Below are 18,469 nucleotides of genomic sequence, written 5' to 3'. Positions count from 1 at the left end.
AGGTTATGCTTCTGGTCTTGGTGGTGCACCTTCCTAAAAAGATCTCCAGGACCATGTCAGTGTTTGCCGGCTAGAAATCCAATTACAGGCAGCGACAGGAGTCGAGGCGGCGTTTGCTACAGGTCATTAAAGTGGTGTGGAGTGCAGCTGGCTCCTATGTGTTTAATGGACATCAGGGTGTTCTGACCATTAGGCAGCTTAGCTACAGTCATCTGGTCATCTGAAGAAACTCCAAACAGGGGTGAACATCATTATGCTCGGCTGAACCAGAAAGGTGCCGGAGTGCAAGTGTGCGTAAACACGTGCGTCCCGGGAGAGTGGAGTCTCCGGGGAGAAAGAAGGTGAACGCCGGGACCACGATATCATCTGCAATTGGACACTGCTTTTGCAGCAGGAGGACAAGTCATTCGAGGATCTTAATGGGATTTTACAGCTGGGAGAATAGTAGATATCATCTCTTCCAACGGGGGGAACCGTTTGCTGCAAAGAATTCTGATATTTCTATTTATCCCTCACACACAAGTCGGAATGCAACTCAGATGAGATTAGCCAATACACAGATACGGCGTGGGGGGAAGGCTTTCTCTGCTCCTTTTGTGCTTGTATTCATCAGCTTTTGACACATGCGGGTAACTAGTTTCCGGACAGTTAGCGCTTCATCTGATATTTTACTGCCACCTTTGCTTTCCGACTTGAAATATATGAAGCCCGGCGTCGTAAATAACGCTGAGATGCACTAAATCAGCAGCCATTAGCTGCCGCCCGAGAGCTTCGGAGGAAGGTTTGCCAGGTGGGGTTTATGTGCGTGCATTGTTGCTGTTCACTTTTAAGGGAAGCTCTGCCGAGAGCAGGGGATCAATAGCTTTTCAATTTACAAGTTTGGCGCTAAATCACTCGGCATTCAGAGGCAGGTTATGTTGCCAGCGTTAATAAGCCCGATTCTATTTGCTCGGATTGGCTCTGATCTGTGGAGGGCACTGAAGACGTGAAGGCTAAAGTCAGCTACAAAGAGTTGAAACACTACCCAGCGTGGTGGTGAAGACGTGGCCGCAGCAAAGGTGCAGATCATCAGGTCCTGTGTGAGTCAGAGTTTCCTTAGGCTGAAGGAATGTGCTGATTAAAGAGGAACATGTGGCGTCTCTAGAGCAGAAGATCATGAAGCTGAGGAGGGAAGCCATTTAGCTCCAGTTTCCTCCCACCTTTGAGACTCATACGGAGGTTAACTGATGATTGACTGTCTGTCTATATGCTATTTGTTGGACAGGCAACCTGTCCACGGTGCACCTTGCCTCTTTCCCCGAGTAGCTGGGATTCTATTTATAGAATCTTTATGGGATCACAGAGAACAGAGGCACTGTTGGAGCCTTTCCAGTGCAAGGAAACGCTTCGCAAAATAAATGCTTCCAGTACGTGTTTGTCCAGCAGGAACCAGATGGAATGGTTACTTTTAGTCCCACTTCCAGATCAGGGTGTTTTCGCTATTTCAAAGGTATAAACGTTGCTAACTAACTCACCCAGTATTGAGAGAAACAGGTATGTTTTTATTCCGATCTTTTGAGATTGTTGATTTTTGTTATTACAACTACAATTTTTAAAAAGTGAATGCACAAAAGACACGAACCTTGTGAATCAAGAGGAGGTACTACCCGCTAAGTCACATGACTGGGCGCTCACGCGAGTATTGTCATGCCATAGCTTTAAAACTGACCCGCTTTTTCATGCGACTTCTTTAGACCATGTGGCGATCTTGTGCCCCTCATTCTAACACCACATTTTCCGCCAAATCATTGTGTTAATATTTCAGTGCTGTTAACAACTGAAATGTGACACTAGACTCTACTAAGGAGCTCATCCTGGGCTCATATTGAACTTCCATCTGACTGGATTACTACTCCATTTGTCCCGTCTCCTTTGTGTCTCGTGAGAATTCATGTTCACATTCATACGTCCGCGAAGAAGCTTTGATGATGAAAAGTTTGAGTCTTAATCTAAGTCAACAAAATTAACCATGACTCACACTCAGTGGTCAGAAAAAGCCAAACCCTATTCCAGCTTGTCGGAGTCAGGGGCAGGTGAAGGAAAGGTCAAGGCGCCAGCACATGGTACTTATTGGCAAACCCTCTTTTTTAAACGTCATGTAGCCGAAGAGTGCGTTAGCAAGGGCAGTCTGCAGTCCTGAAACCACCTCCTGGCCTGACACACTGGTCACACACTCCACGACCGATACCCCGCCTATCATTGGGAAACAGCCGGGGATGGCTATCTGTCATCTATAAAGCTAAAAATCCAAAATATTCAACTGTTACGCAGCCAGTGGTTTTCATATGTAGCCTGCAACACGTTGCATTCAGATGTAAAGCTTTGATTTTCTCTTGCTTTAAAGGTATGAAAAGGAGTCAGTGAAAAAACTGCCCCCCAAAAAAAGAAAAAAAAATGTTTGTGAATCATAATTGGGCACGCAGAAAAGAGGTGCCTCTTTAATACACAAAAGAAATGACAAGCTGTCAAAAAACACGCACCGCTAACAACCCTGAACACCTCATCCGCACGTAGTGATCATACACGAAAGCCGCAAATAAAAGCCGCCTATGAGGAGGAAACTTATTCTTAGAGATAATAAGGAGGGAAAAAAAAGTAGTTTGCTGGTGACAAGACGCTGGGTTTGAGGTACGCTCCCCTTAATCAGCCAATGGTGCATCAGAAATCATTTTTAAGAGCCTGTCAAACACAAATCTCAGGTCTCCCTAATGGAAGCGGAGAGCCTTGTTGCCACGAATTAAAAATCCTTGTAACATAACTTGAGGCTTCACTCGGGCGCTGGGGTTTTTAAAAAGTCAGGAAGCTCTTATTCCAGCGATGACTTACAGCAAAAAGCGAAAAAAAAACATTTATTTTTCACTTTTGAAACTCACAAAGGCTCATCTTAAGGTAGCCTGTCTTCAGTAAGCATTGTGAGTCATTGAATAATGAAATATGTGCGTCATAATAAAGAAATAATGATGGATGAGGATGAAAATTGGAAAAACGTACTTGCGGTATCTCCTTCCAGGAGTGTGGCCGCCAGAAAGTAGCAGAACTTGTGTGAGTCATCCATCATTTTTTGGGGGGAGACTGCACACCTCTGGTGGCACAGCTGTTCGGACAGTGACCCGCCGCTCCGTTCTGGCCTTACATCTGCCGCCGGATCTCTGCTGACGGGGTCATCTGAGACTTTGGGGAGCGCAACAGTCAGCGTGCCACTATCTGGAGCAGTCGGACCAGGACGCAAAAATTCTGGGTCAGAGGGCTAGGAGTGATATTTTGGGTGGAAATGAGTTTGAGATTGAAGGAGATTTCATATCAGTCGGCTCCTCTGGTTCTTTGGAAATGAAGACGGATGACCAGCCACAGAGAAATGTAAACCGCTTCTTATTGGTTTTAGACCCTGACGGAGAGTTTAGACTGCAGGAAATTGAAAAACATTTGGATTAATTGAAATGGACAGATGACCAAATAAACCAAAAGAGTGAGGCTTGCAGCTTTCTGGCCAGGAACTGACTTCTCACTTGCGTACGACAACTGTCTCTGTGAGTGATAGTCACGAAATGTAAAGCTGCCCACTCTCATTTACAAGTATTGCAGGGTTCAGTGACTCACTTATGCTCCCATCAATGATGCCGTCGTGCCTTTCACGCTAGTGTATGATCCTCATTACAGGCGATACAGAACCTTTAATGTCGCATTTTTAATCCACGCACTGCTTGACACTGGTGCCTTGGCGACGGTGCTTCTTCATATGATGTTTAATGTTAAACTCTTTTTTCCCCAAAGTGGAAAAAACATAGTGATAATTCAGAAGCTGTGCATCTGTGGAGGAAGTAAAGAACCAAGCCATTCACTACCTGGGATCCACTCCAGTCCATCTGGCTCTGTTGCAGTGATCTTCCTTGTTCTTCCCTTCACCGTAAGTCACCACACTCTCCTCCCTAGTTACCCTCATCCTTTTCATTCACCACATCCATGAACCTCACAGTCTTCTTCCATCCTCAACAAGCGTCTCCACAGCCTTCCTTTCATTTACTGATAGTCGTGACAACTGAAGTGTCTTCACCTTAGACTCTTAACTCAGTTACCTACACCTGTGACTACAAGTGAAAATCCATGGAGGATCCAAATCTTCACACCACAAAAATCCACTGTTAATTTTTACAGGGGTTAAGGTGAAAAACATGGTCAAAATAATCTTCATTGCCTCACCATAGCAGGTCCTACATCCTCGCTGGTGACACCTCTCCGTCATGTTGCACCAACAACATAAGTGACCAGCATCACATAACAGCGGAATAAGTAGTCGTAATGAAGGCAGAATTAAAGTATGAGTCCGCTTTCAAAGGGCACATTCCCATTGGAAGCATGAGTTGCGCTACCCGTACAGCGACTGAAGGAACTTCACCCTGCCTCTGAATTTATGTTTTAAAAAGTTCGTGAATCTGCAAGGGTCGGGTCTAAAGTTAGGGGAACGTCAACATGGTGGATCAGAGAGGCACAAAGCTCTCAACTCCCGTTTTGTAGCGCAACAATTTCGCTCAATTCAGTCTTCATGTGCGGCATTTGGAGCAACTTTGGTCAGCAACTCTTACACGCGGCGCTTTCATGAGGGATCAACAAACTAGCTGGATGGTTGGGACTGAAATATCCATGTCACCCAACAAAACTGTTTGTGGAGTCACCATTTTTCATTGGTCTAAAACAGGCGTCTTAAACTGGTCCCCACAGCGCTGTAGTGGGCGCAGGTTTTTGTTTTGCTAAGCTCAACCTAGGCTCATATTGAACTTCCATCTGACTGGATTACTACTCCATTTGTCCCATCTCCATTGTATGTCGCGAGAATTCATGTTCACATTCATACGTCTGTGAAGAAACTTTGATAATGAATATTTTGAGTCTTAATCTAAGTCAACAAAATTAACCATTACTCACACCCAGTGGTCAGAAAAAGCCAAACCCTATTCCAGCTTGTCGGAGTCAGGGGCAGGTGATGGCCCCAGCTCCCGTTTTGTAGCGCAACGATTTCGCTCAATTCAGTCTTCATGTGCGGCATTTGGAGCAACTTTGGTCAGCAACTCTTACACGCGGCCCTTTCATGAGGCATCAACAAACTAGCTGGATGGTTGGGACTGAAATATCCATGTCACCCAACAAAACTGTTTGTGGAGTCACCATTTTTCATTGGTCTAAAACAGGCGTCTTAAACTGGTCCTCACAACACTGTGGTTTTGTTCCAGCCAATCGCTTTTTCAACCGTTTGTGGATCAGTTTTTGACTCCTGGTTTAGAAACAGACAGACTTGTCAGAATGCCTGACTGGTCCAGAGCATTGAGCTAGTTTTATCCTGGGCAGCAGCAGTTTTCTGTGACGTGATAGAGGGTCCCCAGCCTCCCACCCCCAAAACAACCGTGTGAGCCGCTGCAGTCCCCCATGACTCCATTATGGGAATAAACAGGAGAGAATGAATGAATAGTCTTCGATTGTGGCAAGCTCATTTGTAACAATATAAAGCCAGCTGATGAAGAGATAACCGCTGTGGGAGCTGAAAGGCAGTAAACACTGCAAGGAGGAGGAAGGATGAAGTCATTTTGGAGTTCAAAACCCGAAAGCAGGCGAGCCGTTCTGATGGGAGGGGAAGATGCTGCAGCTCCTCTGCTCAGCTGCTCCACCCCAGCATGCTTCTCCTCTCGCCTCGCCTGCTGCGAACTCGGCTTTCATGTTTCTTTCAAAGTCTGGGGTGATATTACCCAGGGCAACCTTGACAGGGCCTGGGGCAAAGGCAGCACTCCACTCTGTACCTGCACCGGGGCGTGTGGCAGGTGTGCTTGCTGCAAACATGAGGGGGATTATTCAAGCACACGGCAGCCTGCGCCAATATCCTCCACCCAGCCTCCCACACACACACACACACACACACACACACACACACACACACACACACACACGCACATTGATTGTCTCCACACCGTCGCTGTCATTAAGACTCATTAAGGGGGATGGTTTTATTGAAGGCGGTCGTGTTGAGGCATCCGTTGAATTATTCATAGGTGCCTTCTTCCACACTCCCTCCCTCTCTCCCTTACACACACAAATTCAGGAAGCTGACTAGAAAAAGGGGGGGGGGGGAGAGATATGCAGCCTATATAGGTCACTTCCTCCTTCACCCGCATCGCTCAGAAAATGGAAGTGGAAGCCAGTGATGGAGACACCGAGAGGCTTATTATAGCAGGCAGGCAAACACAGAAGCCCTCGCAGATAAAGGAGGACGCTCCGTGGAGACCACTGCGTCGCCGCTATGAATGAAGCTGGGGGTAGATTTTGTGAGCAGGTAGAGCAAATCCATTGTTGGGAGACCAACAGAGGGAGTCAGACGCAAAGCATTGGCAGGCGGGAAGTAACCAGGCGCCAACCGCGCGGGCCCATGGGTAAATAGCGTACGCGAGGATATAGGACTTTACCTTTAGCTAGATATCATCCATCAAAAATTCACAACTTTCAATCGGTGTGAAATATGCACGGTCACATGCCGGAGCAGAACGCTGAAGAGAACTCTAAGTGCCTCGGCTAAATGCACACTGGAGGTTTAAAATCGCTGAATGCAAATGTACTCTTTATTTAATTGTAATGCTTGTCAGAGTGCTACACAAAGAAAAGGTGGGAAGACGACACTCTGAAGAATTATTCAGGATGTTCATTTACCAGAGGCAGAGCTGGGCCTCGGGCAAAGAGAATAGCGTGTATCAACTCTGAAAATACCTCTATATTGCTCTTCTTTGAGAAGGTAAAACCCTCTTTTTGGGTTGGCCTTAAATGTATAATAATAATTCCTGTAACAAAAGAAGTATCTTTCTGTCTTCTCGATGCGACCTTAAGTGTTTACAAATCCAAGCATGTTGACACCTGTTTGGTCCAGCTACACATTCAGTGACGTTGCTGATGTTTTTATCAATCCATAAATATTAATTTCACCTTCTCTGCATTCAGTTCAGTAGGACTGATAAGTATAGGTGACCACTGTAGAGGACAGAGTTTCACCTAGATGTTTTAAGACCATAGGAGTTGCAGCCACAACTTCTGAAGTTTTCATTATGAATACAAATTTCTAGCTCCTGAACATGGTGGAGGAATCTGTCCATTTGTCTAAAGAGGGACTTCTTATTGCCTTAGAGACGTTTTATTGCCTTGGAGGACATAACTTTTCCAAAATAAATGTTGTGTTAATATACAAGTTACACACTCAGGTGCTGCATAAATGCGCCTGAATGTCCAAAACTGTTGTCAGTACAGGTCCTTCTGTACCCTTTTTTCACTGTAACCATTAGCTTAACTGTTAGCAAAACCTTGTTTCCACCACCTCCAGAAAATAAATAAAATAAAGTACTGCAGAAGGAGCCTACAGAACTCTGTGGCTTACGACTTATTCAACAAGGCTGTGTATTAAATATATGCAAACTTTGTGAACAGGGACGTGTTATTGACTTCTAAAACTAGGCGATTGCGATTTGGAGGACATACGGTAATTGAGTCGGTTAAAGCAAAAATCAAGGGAACAGCACAGATTAGCTGGACACAGAGGTCAAACACTTCAGATTTTTCGTCACTATTTCCCACAATTCTATATCAGTAATGTTATACTCACCCTACACTTAGAGATTTGGTCAGCACATACAGTGGTACCTCGGTTCTCGACCACAGTCCGTTCCAGAAGGCAGTTCAAGAAGAGATCTGTTTGAAATCTGAATGGATTTTTCCCATTACAATGAATGGAAAAAGAAAGAATGCGTTCCGAGCCTTAAAACAGGCTTTTGTAGGAGTGAATGTCGAGTGTCTGCTGCAGGTGCGCTGTTCCTCTATGTGTGTGGCCGCTGCATGTGGGAGGGGTTGCCGAGTGAGTGACGTCTCTCCAGAAGTGAAGAGGTGCCCGGTGCGTGTCCAGCTCTGAATGTGCGCTTCTGTGCAGTTTGGCTGTGACAAAGTCATAAACCAAGTCACGCTCTGTCCCAGACTCGCCTCATCCCTGTCCCAGCTCCAGCCCACAACAGGACATCAAACCCTGGAGTGGAGGTGTGGAGAGCGAGCACCTCCCCTGTGACACTCTACCACGGTCCAGTGTGGAGACAGGAAAGGTTTTACACCTCAATATGAAGAAAAAACAGTCAGTAAATGTAGCTAACGGGACACGTCTGCATACAGAGGCTGCGCTATACACAATAACAAAGCGCGTTGTGGGTCAGCTGATCACGCGGCGCATGTTATGTTTTTTCTGGCTTTTTTCCGGGGCGTTCCAGTTCTGGATTTTCGTTCGAAATCCGATGCAAAAAAATTTCGAAATTTTTGTTCGAACTCCGATTTGTTCGAAGTCCGGGACGTTCGAAAACCAAGGTACCACTGTATTTAAAGTTCAACCCTCATGGGGTTGCGGTGGGACAACATGCTCCTAACCCACCACAGAGTAAGGTGAAACAGGTTTCCCAAACCTGTGGCCCGCGGACCATTTCTGGCCCTTGTTGCAAGTATGTAGCTAGCATTTTTGCTCTTGGTTCTACTGCTTCTTTTTCTTCTAAGGTTATCTGGTACGGGTGTTTTTTTTTTTTTTTTTTTTTTTTTTTTTTTTTTAAAGGAGCCTTTTCTATATATCCTCAAGAGGCTCACATTGACATGAAGGGGATTTACCAACAAGTAATAAAAAGAATCCCAGATGAATTCAAGTTTGAGACCGCTGTTGTACAAGGAGAAATAGGGGACCTTCAAATGTCTGTGATGGTGATGCCATAATGTGGAAATCTACTGTACACTGAATGGAAAATAAATGAAAATAAACAGCACTGGAGCGGAGGTCTGCGGTGAGCACCTGGGCAGCTTGGAATGCCTCCTCCAGCGGCACCAACACTCTACCCTGACAGCCAACCACAGCAGGCGTGTGTGTGTGTGTTTGTTGGAGTGTGTGTTTTGGGGGGCTCGCAGGGGCAATATCACAGCAAAGGTTCACTGCTTCTCCTTGTCACCTGGGTGCCTCCGTCCTCACCTGATGTCTTGTCAGTGACCCAAATGTCAAGTGCATCTGTGCCCCGGTGCGTGTGTGCGTGTGGTCAAGTGGGCAGAGAAGAAGACAGATCTGGGTCAGTCAGTTCCCATGAGTGTGTCCGAGCGCTCCGCCGAGGATGACATGTCTGATGTGTGCGAGTGAGCAAAGAGCAGAGGGAGGGAACGCGTGAGTGTGCAGCCAGACAGTGGAACAGCCAGGGGTCAGAGGAGGACAATGCCATCGCATGATCACACACACAGGCTCCTGTAGCATGGTAGCTAATTCACACGCATTAGTGCTTCACTGCAAGGACACTCACGAAAGTGACTTTGCAAGTAGATGTGATGCAAAATTTCATCTTATGCTAACAATGGTTAGGTTTACCTATTAAATGACTCCTCCTGATTCAAAGCAACAAAATGGTAGCAGTCACTGTATATTACAGACGCAATTTCCAGCATGAAAAATGTCACGAAACAGAGTCTTTTTAGCTTTTAAAGGACCTGGAAACACTCGTCTATATGAAGTGTAAATAATGTCTGCATAGTCGACCGAGTTGCAAGTCAAATTTTGACACACATCAAAGCCCTTTTAGCAATGCAAATGAGAGCAGAGTACTGCACTAACTCCATTAACCATGCAACCAGAATAAGTGAGGAGGAGGAATGCAAGCGTTCCATTTTCACATTTCGCCTCTCGGAGTCCGGAAAACAGGGAGGAACCTCATACATTAAAGCAGAGACGGTGACGACGTGGTCTTCAAACTCTTCATTTTGAGTGTGTGACCCAAGTTGTTTTGCAGGAGAAAATGTGAATACACTTGCAGATATCCAAGCCATGTATCTCATCTTGAAACCTTAAGGGGACGAATAAAATGGGTCATGAAATACAATATCGTGGTGAGTGTGTCAGTTTAGAACCTGAACACAACACCCGCACTCTTTAAACAAATGAAAAAAATTACAGAGCGCATGGCGCAAGGGAACCAGCTGTTCTGTTCCCCAGTGCAGTTACTCGTGACCCAAAATGCTTGTTTACAAAGGCACCTGTAAAAGAAGGTACTGTAGTATATCAATATTACTGCCTGGAAAACCTTTGGACAAAGTCTGTGTTTGTGATAGAGAGTCTTTTAGTTGCTTATTTTTTCCATATTTCTTCCACTTTGAAAAAGGAAAACAACTTCACTGACAGTCTTGTTTCAGCGTTTGAACCAGGGCACGTTATAAAACCTCTGGCTTGTGGGCCTTATTTTACAACATACAGTATATCTATGGCCCGTATATTTCAAATACTACTACACACTCCAGAATGCACTGCAAATGTTGCAGCCCTTGGAACAGTGGTAAGAGTCAAACCTGTGTGTGAGTGAAGAAAGTGGTTTATTTTTCATACTCACCCCAAAAATTTAAATGCATTTAAAATGTCATTTAATGGATATTTTGCTGCCTCCAACTAACATACTCCAATAAGTACATATAAATTCACTAGTATGTTTTTCTAGGGGGCCACATTAAACACTGGCTCCAAAAGACAGAAGACATTGAAATAAGTGAAACATAAGAGAAAAACATGGAACAAATTTGAGTTCATGAATTCATGTTAATGAACAAGAAAAACCTCAAAATGCAGCAAGTAATGACTGAGGTCACAGGGTAGAAAATGATGATATGAATAATACTATCAATTATTCATGATGACGTATTCATCATTTATTCATATAATGTGTATAAAATGAAGTATTATGAAGCACATAATACTTCATTTTATACACTTTTTTTTTTAACAATTTCATTGTAATTCAGTGAACAAGTAAATATGATCTTTTAAGTAAATATCAGGCCAAAAAATTATGTGCAAAATCCATGCACGAAAATGGTAGAGAAAATAAAGGAATAAAAGAGAAAAGTAAGCCTTAAACTTTGAGAAGTTATATTTAGAATTAAAAAAGTAATGAGTAATAAGGAAAAGGCCACATGAATGAAGGAAAAGAGCCGTATTTTGGCCCCCAGGACGCGCTAGCGCGGTCCACTTTGGCGATCCGAGCGTGAGTAAACTCAAGAGCTGTTACCTGCATGAGTGCAGGTGTCCGCTCAGGCTGAGATCAGTCAAACATTGATCCTTCCCCAGGTCAAACCTGCAAACCAAAGCAGCGTATCGCAAACATGACCTGGCTCGCAGTGGCGCACGCGACGCTTGTGACTGGCAGGAGACCGTCGATTAAGTACCATTTTTTAAATATATTTTCCCTCCCTCACCGCGAGCCCTTTCATGCCGTAATAATGAATGACACAGCAGGCCGAGAAATAATACGGAGCAATCAGCGGCAACTAGCAAAGTTTTTGAAATCTGTCGTTAATTTGCCATGGGTTGAGCATTCGTGCAGCTCCGAGCTGTGCCGCCGCGGCTAAATTGGTTTTAATGGATTTCACGGGGAGCCGTTTGTGGGCTGTTTGATTGACACAGAGATTTGAGAGTTGCCTAAGCCCCCTGCTCACGCTCCGTCCCCGAGCTACGCACCATTGATCAAACACGGACAAACTGTCACTCTGTATTGCCGGGACGCTGGTGACGCACTCGCCAGGCACTTCAGTCACTAGTCCATCAGACTTGCATCCGAGAGTTGGAGTCAGCTGGAGGGGCAGCAGACGCTGAGAGAAAACAAGGGGTTTCTAGCATGAACTAGCACAGAAAGCTAAATGCTAGACATAGAAGCAGGAGGCGGACAGACCACTGAGGTGGGACAGTCACAGCAGGAGACAGAAGGATGAGGTTGTGAAAACAGCTCAAGTTTCTGGGGTCAATAAGCTTGGACAGAGATTAAGGAAGGTGAAGAAGAGGGTGCAGGCAGGGAGGATGGCTACTGTGATCTCAGAGTTAGCTGGGAGGCATGAAGGGAGTGTTTATAGGAGATAGTGAAGAGGATAAGGGAGGAAAGTTGGAAGACAGTGAGGTTGGTAAACAAGGACAGGAAGAGGATAGGTGTGACAAGGAAGGATGCTCACTATCGGGCACAAAAAAATGGCTTGAATTTGGTCCCCGAGCCATGACTTTGACATGTGACCAGTCGGTAATCTTTTCTTTAAAAAGAATATTGTCAATAAAACAACAAACAAAAAACAAGATGGAGGTTCTCTCAAACGCGAAGCACGGTTTTCATCCCCCAACCTGTCCGTCACTGCTCTCCATTTCCGCGGAGACGCCACGCACGCGGACATTGGAGTGGACGTCCCCACTGGACATGAGAAATGAGCACAATTACAGCTTGTGAGAGGTAATTATAAGTGTGTTGTGGTGGCAAGGGCCCATAAATAACGCTGGATCCAGGTCGTGCGCTTGTTGGATAATTGAGGAACAATGAGCCGGGATCAGGGTGTCGAGCGTGCGCCGCATCGTGATAGCACCCCGGCTATTGTGGCTCCTCTGGCGGAACAGAGAAGAGGGTCGGTCAGCCAGACAACAGCTGTGTGATATCAAAAGACACTTTAGCACCGCCGGAGCTAATAATACCAAATAATGAGCGAGAAGATGTTTAGTGGCTATTGTGTGGCGCTGCTGATAAGATGTGGCAGGAGCACACAATAACAATGTAATGACTACATCCTGCCACGGAAGCAAGACGACACAACTTTTCAGGTAGAAAACTTTTGATCTAAACAATAATAAATCACCTGAAACTGGTTGTATGCACAGCCGAGACTCTGCACAGCAGTGGTCCCCAACCTTTTTATCACTGCGGACCGGTCAACACTTGACAATTGGAACGTGGCCTGGGGGGTAAGAGGTTGCCACTTTGACTCGTCATATAAGGCCTCTGCCTGTTTGTGTGCCCGCTAAGACTCACATATGCCAATGCTCAGCTAGCTCATACCCTTATTGAGCCGTGATGATGCATATATATCTCGAGAGAATGAATCCGTCTCTGCAGCCGAGAATGATGGAGGATTGGGTAAGCTGGAAAGCTAGCCAGTCAGACCAATACAAAAAGCCATTGGCCCTAACCACCGGTTGTTTTGGTCAACTTGCCTTCACCCCAAACATGCTAGACAGCCAATAACGTGATGTGGTGAATATTGATGATGAAGCCAGACGATAGTGGAGGACATTCCTTCTGAGGGACGCTGAACGGCAAAGAGATACTTTGGCTTTCAGCGGCAATAAAAAAAAAAACAAAAAAACAGCCATGCAGTGGGGAAGTGAAAGACCTAGTGTCACACTCAGCGGGGCCGCTGCAGATCATAGTATCATCCGCCAACAGCTCACCGACTTCCCTCCCGGTCCAGCGGCCACATTTACCGCCACAGACCCAACACCATCATCTCTCATTCCAGGTCAATAGATTCATCACCCATGCAAACCCAATGGCCACATCATGTGGCACCCTGGTCACATGACCTGCAGGGACCAACATGCCAGGTACTAGATCTGTTGACAAACCATTTATATAGTGCAGTGAAACTGGAGGGTCGGTAGCTTATTAACTAGAAATTTCACATTTTTCCTTTTAACTTTGATGTGTTTGTGATGCCAAACAGCAGTAAAGCTATTTATCTTGCAACGCAACAACAAAGGAAGACGTGAGAGCGGAAGGTCGAAAACTGATGATACAATGTCAAGGGAAAGTTGCAGAGTCGGCGTAATAGGAGAAAAAGAAGCTAGAAAAAAAGTAACTTGAGGACAACATCTGACTAGTCAATCAAAAAAGGTAAGGTGAAACCTAGAGGAAGATTTGTCTCTATAAGGCCTATAGGTGGCGAGAAAGAGACAAGCAAACCGTTTCAGTCAGTGACACCTGCGGAGATTAAGAGTGTGGAGCTGGACTTATAGTAACTGGAGTGAACACTAAAACTTGTTGTTCAATGGTAACACCTTTTAATGGTGGTGTTCCTTGACTTGAGCGATTATACATTTCATTTTGGTGTTTAAGAAACTACATTTATTTCCAAACCCTCAGGTCAGAAAAAGCTATTTTTGGTCGGCATCCGTCTCCTCGCCACCAGTCTAAACCATCTGACCCCACCCCAAACTTCCATGACCACCTCAGTATTGTCACCCCTGCCACATCTACCTCCACGTCTTCTCTTGTCATATCGACTGACAAAACCCACGACTCCAAACAAGACATAGACAACAATTATGTGGTGTTGACGTGAGAGTGAGGATGAATATGCTCAAAGACGCTGCCAGCGTTTTGTCACCACCATCTCTGCATACGGTAAATAACACGCCGCCACTCCTGATATTCATAATTCATACATTGCTTCGTGAGGAAAAGCGCTTTAAAATTCCTGGCGTCAGACAGGATAGCTTCAAATTTCCACACGGATTATTGATCATTGTTAATGTGTCCCGGGTAACGCCATTAAGGAAAACAAACGAGGCCCTGTCACTGACTCGCATGCAAATATTCCGCTCGACTGCCAGCCTTGTCATCTCGCGTAGGAAAACGCTTCCAACTAGACGACCATATAAAACATGCGTTTGACTTCTGGTTAAACGTGCTTTATTTCCCCAAACAGAAAATACATTTGTGCATCTTTAAGACCTTCCGGATGAATTCACGTGACGTTGAAGATGTGTCAAGGTGTGAAGGTTTATATCTATCGCCGCTTCCTGATCCTCTTCTCGTCGTAATTGACGGCTGGGTTACAAGGACTGAGCGCGTGCCTTCAATTCAATATATGAATGTAGTCTGTACTAAGCCTTTGCTCCGCCAGCTCTGAATGGCTCGCCTAATGAAGTGCCCGCCCCTCCCTCCAGCTTGTCATGTCTATACTGAGATCCCGAGTCAAACTGTCTATTGGGAATCGTGTCATCGGATTCTGCCGTCTCTGTCGCATGGATCTGTGACAGCACAGCAACAGACAATTGGAAAACCATAGCTTTGATTCTGAATATGCCAGACACCCTGCCGGCTTAAAGGAAGTGCCCACCAAAAAAAAGAGGACACACATTCTACATTTCCTTGGACCAGCTTTGGCACACATTCACCTATTTCCATAAGCTTCTGCAAAGTCACCAGATTTACTTTCAGTGTTCGCTTTCACCAGGATCGTGCACTAATGATGGGAGAATCCGACCAAAGCTCTCCCCAGCACATCCCAGTCAGTTAAGGTTGGGACTCTCTCGTATCTGTCCAAAAGATCCAATAGGAACAGAGATTTGGGTGGATATAGCATCGCATAGTAAGGTAAACAGGTCTCCACCATTTTAAATATTTATTGAGACACTTTAAACAGCAGCACTATATTTACAAGACTAACTGCACGTCTTTCTCACAGCAGGATTCTGTATTTAAGCGCTCGGGGAACCCTGTTGATGACCAGGCGACCATCATAGCTGAGGGAGGCGAAGAGCCAGGGGTCAGCAGAAGACCACTCAGCCGCGTACACGCTGTCTTCGTGCTCTTCATAGGTGGATACCACGCTGTCCTTGAGAGGCTCCTTATTCCTGCGGAACACACAAATGCATCGGCGATCAAAAACAATCTTAACGCAATATGTTATCAGATAAAAGTGAGACTCAGGAACCTTTTGCGGCTATTCACCTGCACTTATGTCGGAGTTGCTGTCGGAGTGAAGCAAAGAAAAATACAGGTACATTCCAGTCACATTCAAGCACCGTTCATGGTTTTTAAACAGTCTATTATGTGTTTATGTGTGTGTTTTATTGAGATACTGTATAGGAGAATGTTTTTTTAAAAATACATTTTAAAATATTTGTAATGTTCATTTATGCCTTTCATTTTTAAAAATTCATTTTATCAGTATTTTTAATTTCCATACAGCTATAAAGAAATGTACATGCCTTTTTTTTAAAGATTATTTCTATCTCTTATATTGTTGGTGTTTATAAAAAGAGATGCATACTGTATGACATTGTTTTCTTTCTGGACACTGGTATCCAATGTTAAAGAAATATACATTTTTTTTTTTTAAGTGTAAAATATTTCCCTGAATCTTTACAGTAAAGAAAAACGTAAAAGCAGGTGAGCATTTAGAGGAATAAAACGGTGCACTTTGACCTCCCACTCCCTTACATGAAATGAACATTTTATCTAAACTATCAATGCCAATCTGTCAGTCTAGTCAACACAACAAAACATATGCAAGTGTGTTAAATCCAGCTACAAACTACTGGTGCGAAGACATCCAGAGCCATGACAAAGACACTCATGACTCCTTCAAGAAACCGGCCACCTCACCTGCACCACACCTGGCCAGAAACGCCACAGAGAAGACAGTTCTTCAGCGCTGTTTACAAAGCTGCAAGATTATTTAATGTATCACTATCAGACAGTGATCATGTTAACTTGCATATGTGCTAAACAGCTGTCTCTGTTATAGTTTTTGAGAGAGGAGCAGATGTCCCTCACGTGTACGGACGGATGGGACGTCCTGTCTTTGAACTAGAACCCACACAAGCCAGAATTCACTTTCCACCCCATATTATGAAAAGAGGAGGACATAAATAAGTCATAAATAATCCCAAGGATACAGATGTATGAATCATTTTAGAGTGAAATAAATATGTATTTGGCCTGAGTATGTTTTATTAATCATGTTGGGTTCAATAGAATCACAGAAAGTCCGCATTTATCAAGTAAATGAATCAAACTGTGCAGAGAATTAAAACTCAATAAAGATTATTTTAAAACTTAATATGTATATTAGATTTTAGCTGTAAGTGTTGTGGCGGTAATTACACGACTCTAAACGGTTATTACTCAAACTTTCTTGTCAAACGTTGAATTCCCACCAGGGATGTGAAACACGGTTAAAGTGACTTACTTTTCCTCTTGGTGGTTGTCCTCCCCCTCACTGAGCTCCTCGTCATCCACCAAATGTCCAAACGGCTCGGAGGAGATGGAGACCATATTGGAGAGGATGAGGCGGCTGTCGCTGCTGGCTGTCAGCACCAGTTGGTCATGGCTGTGATTGTAGCGCACGCTCCACACCCTGGGTCAAAACAAGAGCAGGACGCACACTTGATTCACTTCGGATGCAGTTTCAGGGTAAAGCATGAGTCAGTCGAAATGGACGCGGAGGACGGAGCACGATTCTCTGGTTTCAGGGCCATGCAGACTCACACATTTCATACAATCACTTCATGTTCCGCAGCTTAACAGATGAGCTGTTCTATTAAATGACTCATAAACTTTGAGGATGTAAGTTAAGATTTTACAGCAGGGAAGACTAAAGAAGTTGAGAAAAATATTACAGAAATAAATGTGTCAAATTGAGGTCCTAAATGACCCAAACTTTACCGGTGCATAATATTTAATGAGAAAATGAAGAACAGAATAAAGTGTATTGAAACTCCTTTTCGATAAATAGTGCCATCAAGCCATGACTTGGGTTTGTAGGTTGATAGACCATTACCGCTTTGACACAGCAGTTTCAAAACATGTTCAAGGAAGCGGCTTAATATGTGAGTCTTTCACAAACTCCTGTTACATCTGACTATTGATACGGTGAAGCCAGAACGTTTGGGCGCCATGTTGGACGCGTATGCATTGACCAGGAAAATGAATAAATGAAGTGAACTTCTTCAGGCTTCAGGCTTCAGGCTTCAGACTTGGGGTGGTGGTCCGGTTCTGACCTAGTGACTAGAATCTGATTTCACATAGTACGTGATGGGACCTTGAGCTAAACTCCTGGGGCAGCATCTTTGGTGCTAACCCCAACCCCAGTTTTGATTCAACTGAAAACCTACTGCACCAACATGCAACACGTCACCCTGGGAGGCTGAAGTCCACTGGATGACAGTCAACATGTGTCACCTTAACAGAAGAAATGGCTGGTTTCGGCTAAGAAAGTTACTGATTCTTTTGGAATCTCAATTTTTTTAAGAGTGAAATCAGATCAAAGTGTTAGGAGACAGGTGTATATATATATATATATATATATAGCGCTCTAGGTGCTGAGAACACTTAGAAAACCAGCCTTCTGAGGTGGCACTCAACTTGCTGGCCAGCTCAACCACTATGTCAGGATATTCCATTACAATGTTCTGCTCCTCAACTTCCCAGACCTCAAGAGGCCGCCCACATCCACTTGTGATCCGGCTTCAAACAGACCATTCCCGCTGTAACTTCATGACACGGTTAAACCTCAGACTCAGGTTCGTCATCAGCCAGTCCCACACTGAGAAGATCTAGTTCAACTAAGTCAGACCTTCCACCGCCTTTCCGTCTTCACCTGGGCTGAACAACTTTGTTGAAGCCCGCAGTTTAGAGTGCTGGCTTGACTACATAAAAAGACATGGAGAAGAGGGAAGTCTGCCTCTCTCTCGAACCGCATTTCAACGTAACAGTTTCAACTCCAACGTTTTAAAACCGTCGACTTCAGGGAAAACATTTTTAATCAAAAAAGTTTGTCAAACACACTGGTTTATAAAGCGGCCCAACAATAGCTGGCG

The 18,469-nt window shown here is 44.6% G+C and overlaps 1 protein-coding gene across 2 annotated transcripts in view; it reads right to left on the bottom strand.

Annotated features, from left to right (window-relative positions):
- Nucleotides 1-15,252: 15,252 nt before the first annotated feature.
- eipr1 (EARP complex and GARP complex interacting protein 1) overlaps nucleotides 15,253-18,469 on the bottom strand; it is a 35,951-nt gene continuing 32,734 nt past the window's right edge. For both annotated transcript variants that reach the window (XM_053845994.1, XM_053845995.1), the window contains 2 exons: nucleotides 16,840-17,007; nucleotides 15,253-15,499 (listed from right to left, as the gene is read on the bottom strand). In XM_053845994.1, the coding sequence (XP_053701969.1) occupies nucleotides 15,325-15,499; nucleotides 16,840-17,007 (343 nt within the window). In that variant the 3' untranslated portion in view covers nucleotides 15,253-15,324. The remainder of the gene's footprint in view (nucleotides 15,500-16,839; nucleotides 17,008-18,469) is intronic.

This window comes from Synchiropus splendidus, chromosome 16, assembly GCF_027744825.2.
Source record: "Synchiropus splendidus isolate RoL2022-P1 chromosome 16, RoL_Sspl_1.0, whole genome shotgun sequence".
Classification (NCBI taxonomy): Eukaryota; Metazoa; Chordata; class Actinopteri; order Syngnathiformes; family Callionymidae; genus Synchiropus; species Synchiropus splendidus.
This window is presented reverse-complemented; position numbering and strand designations above follow the sequence as displayed.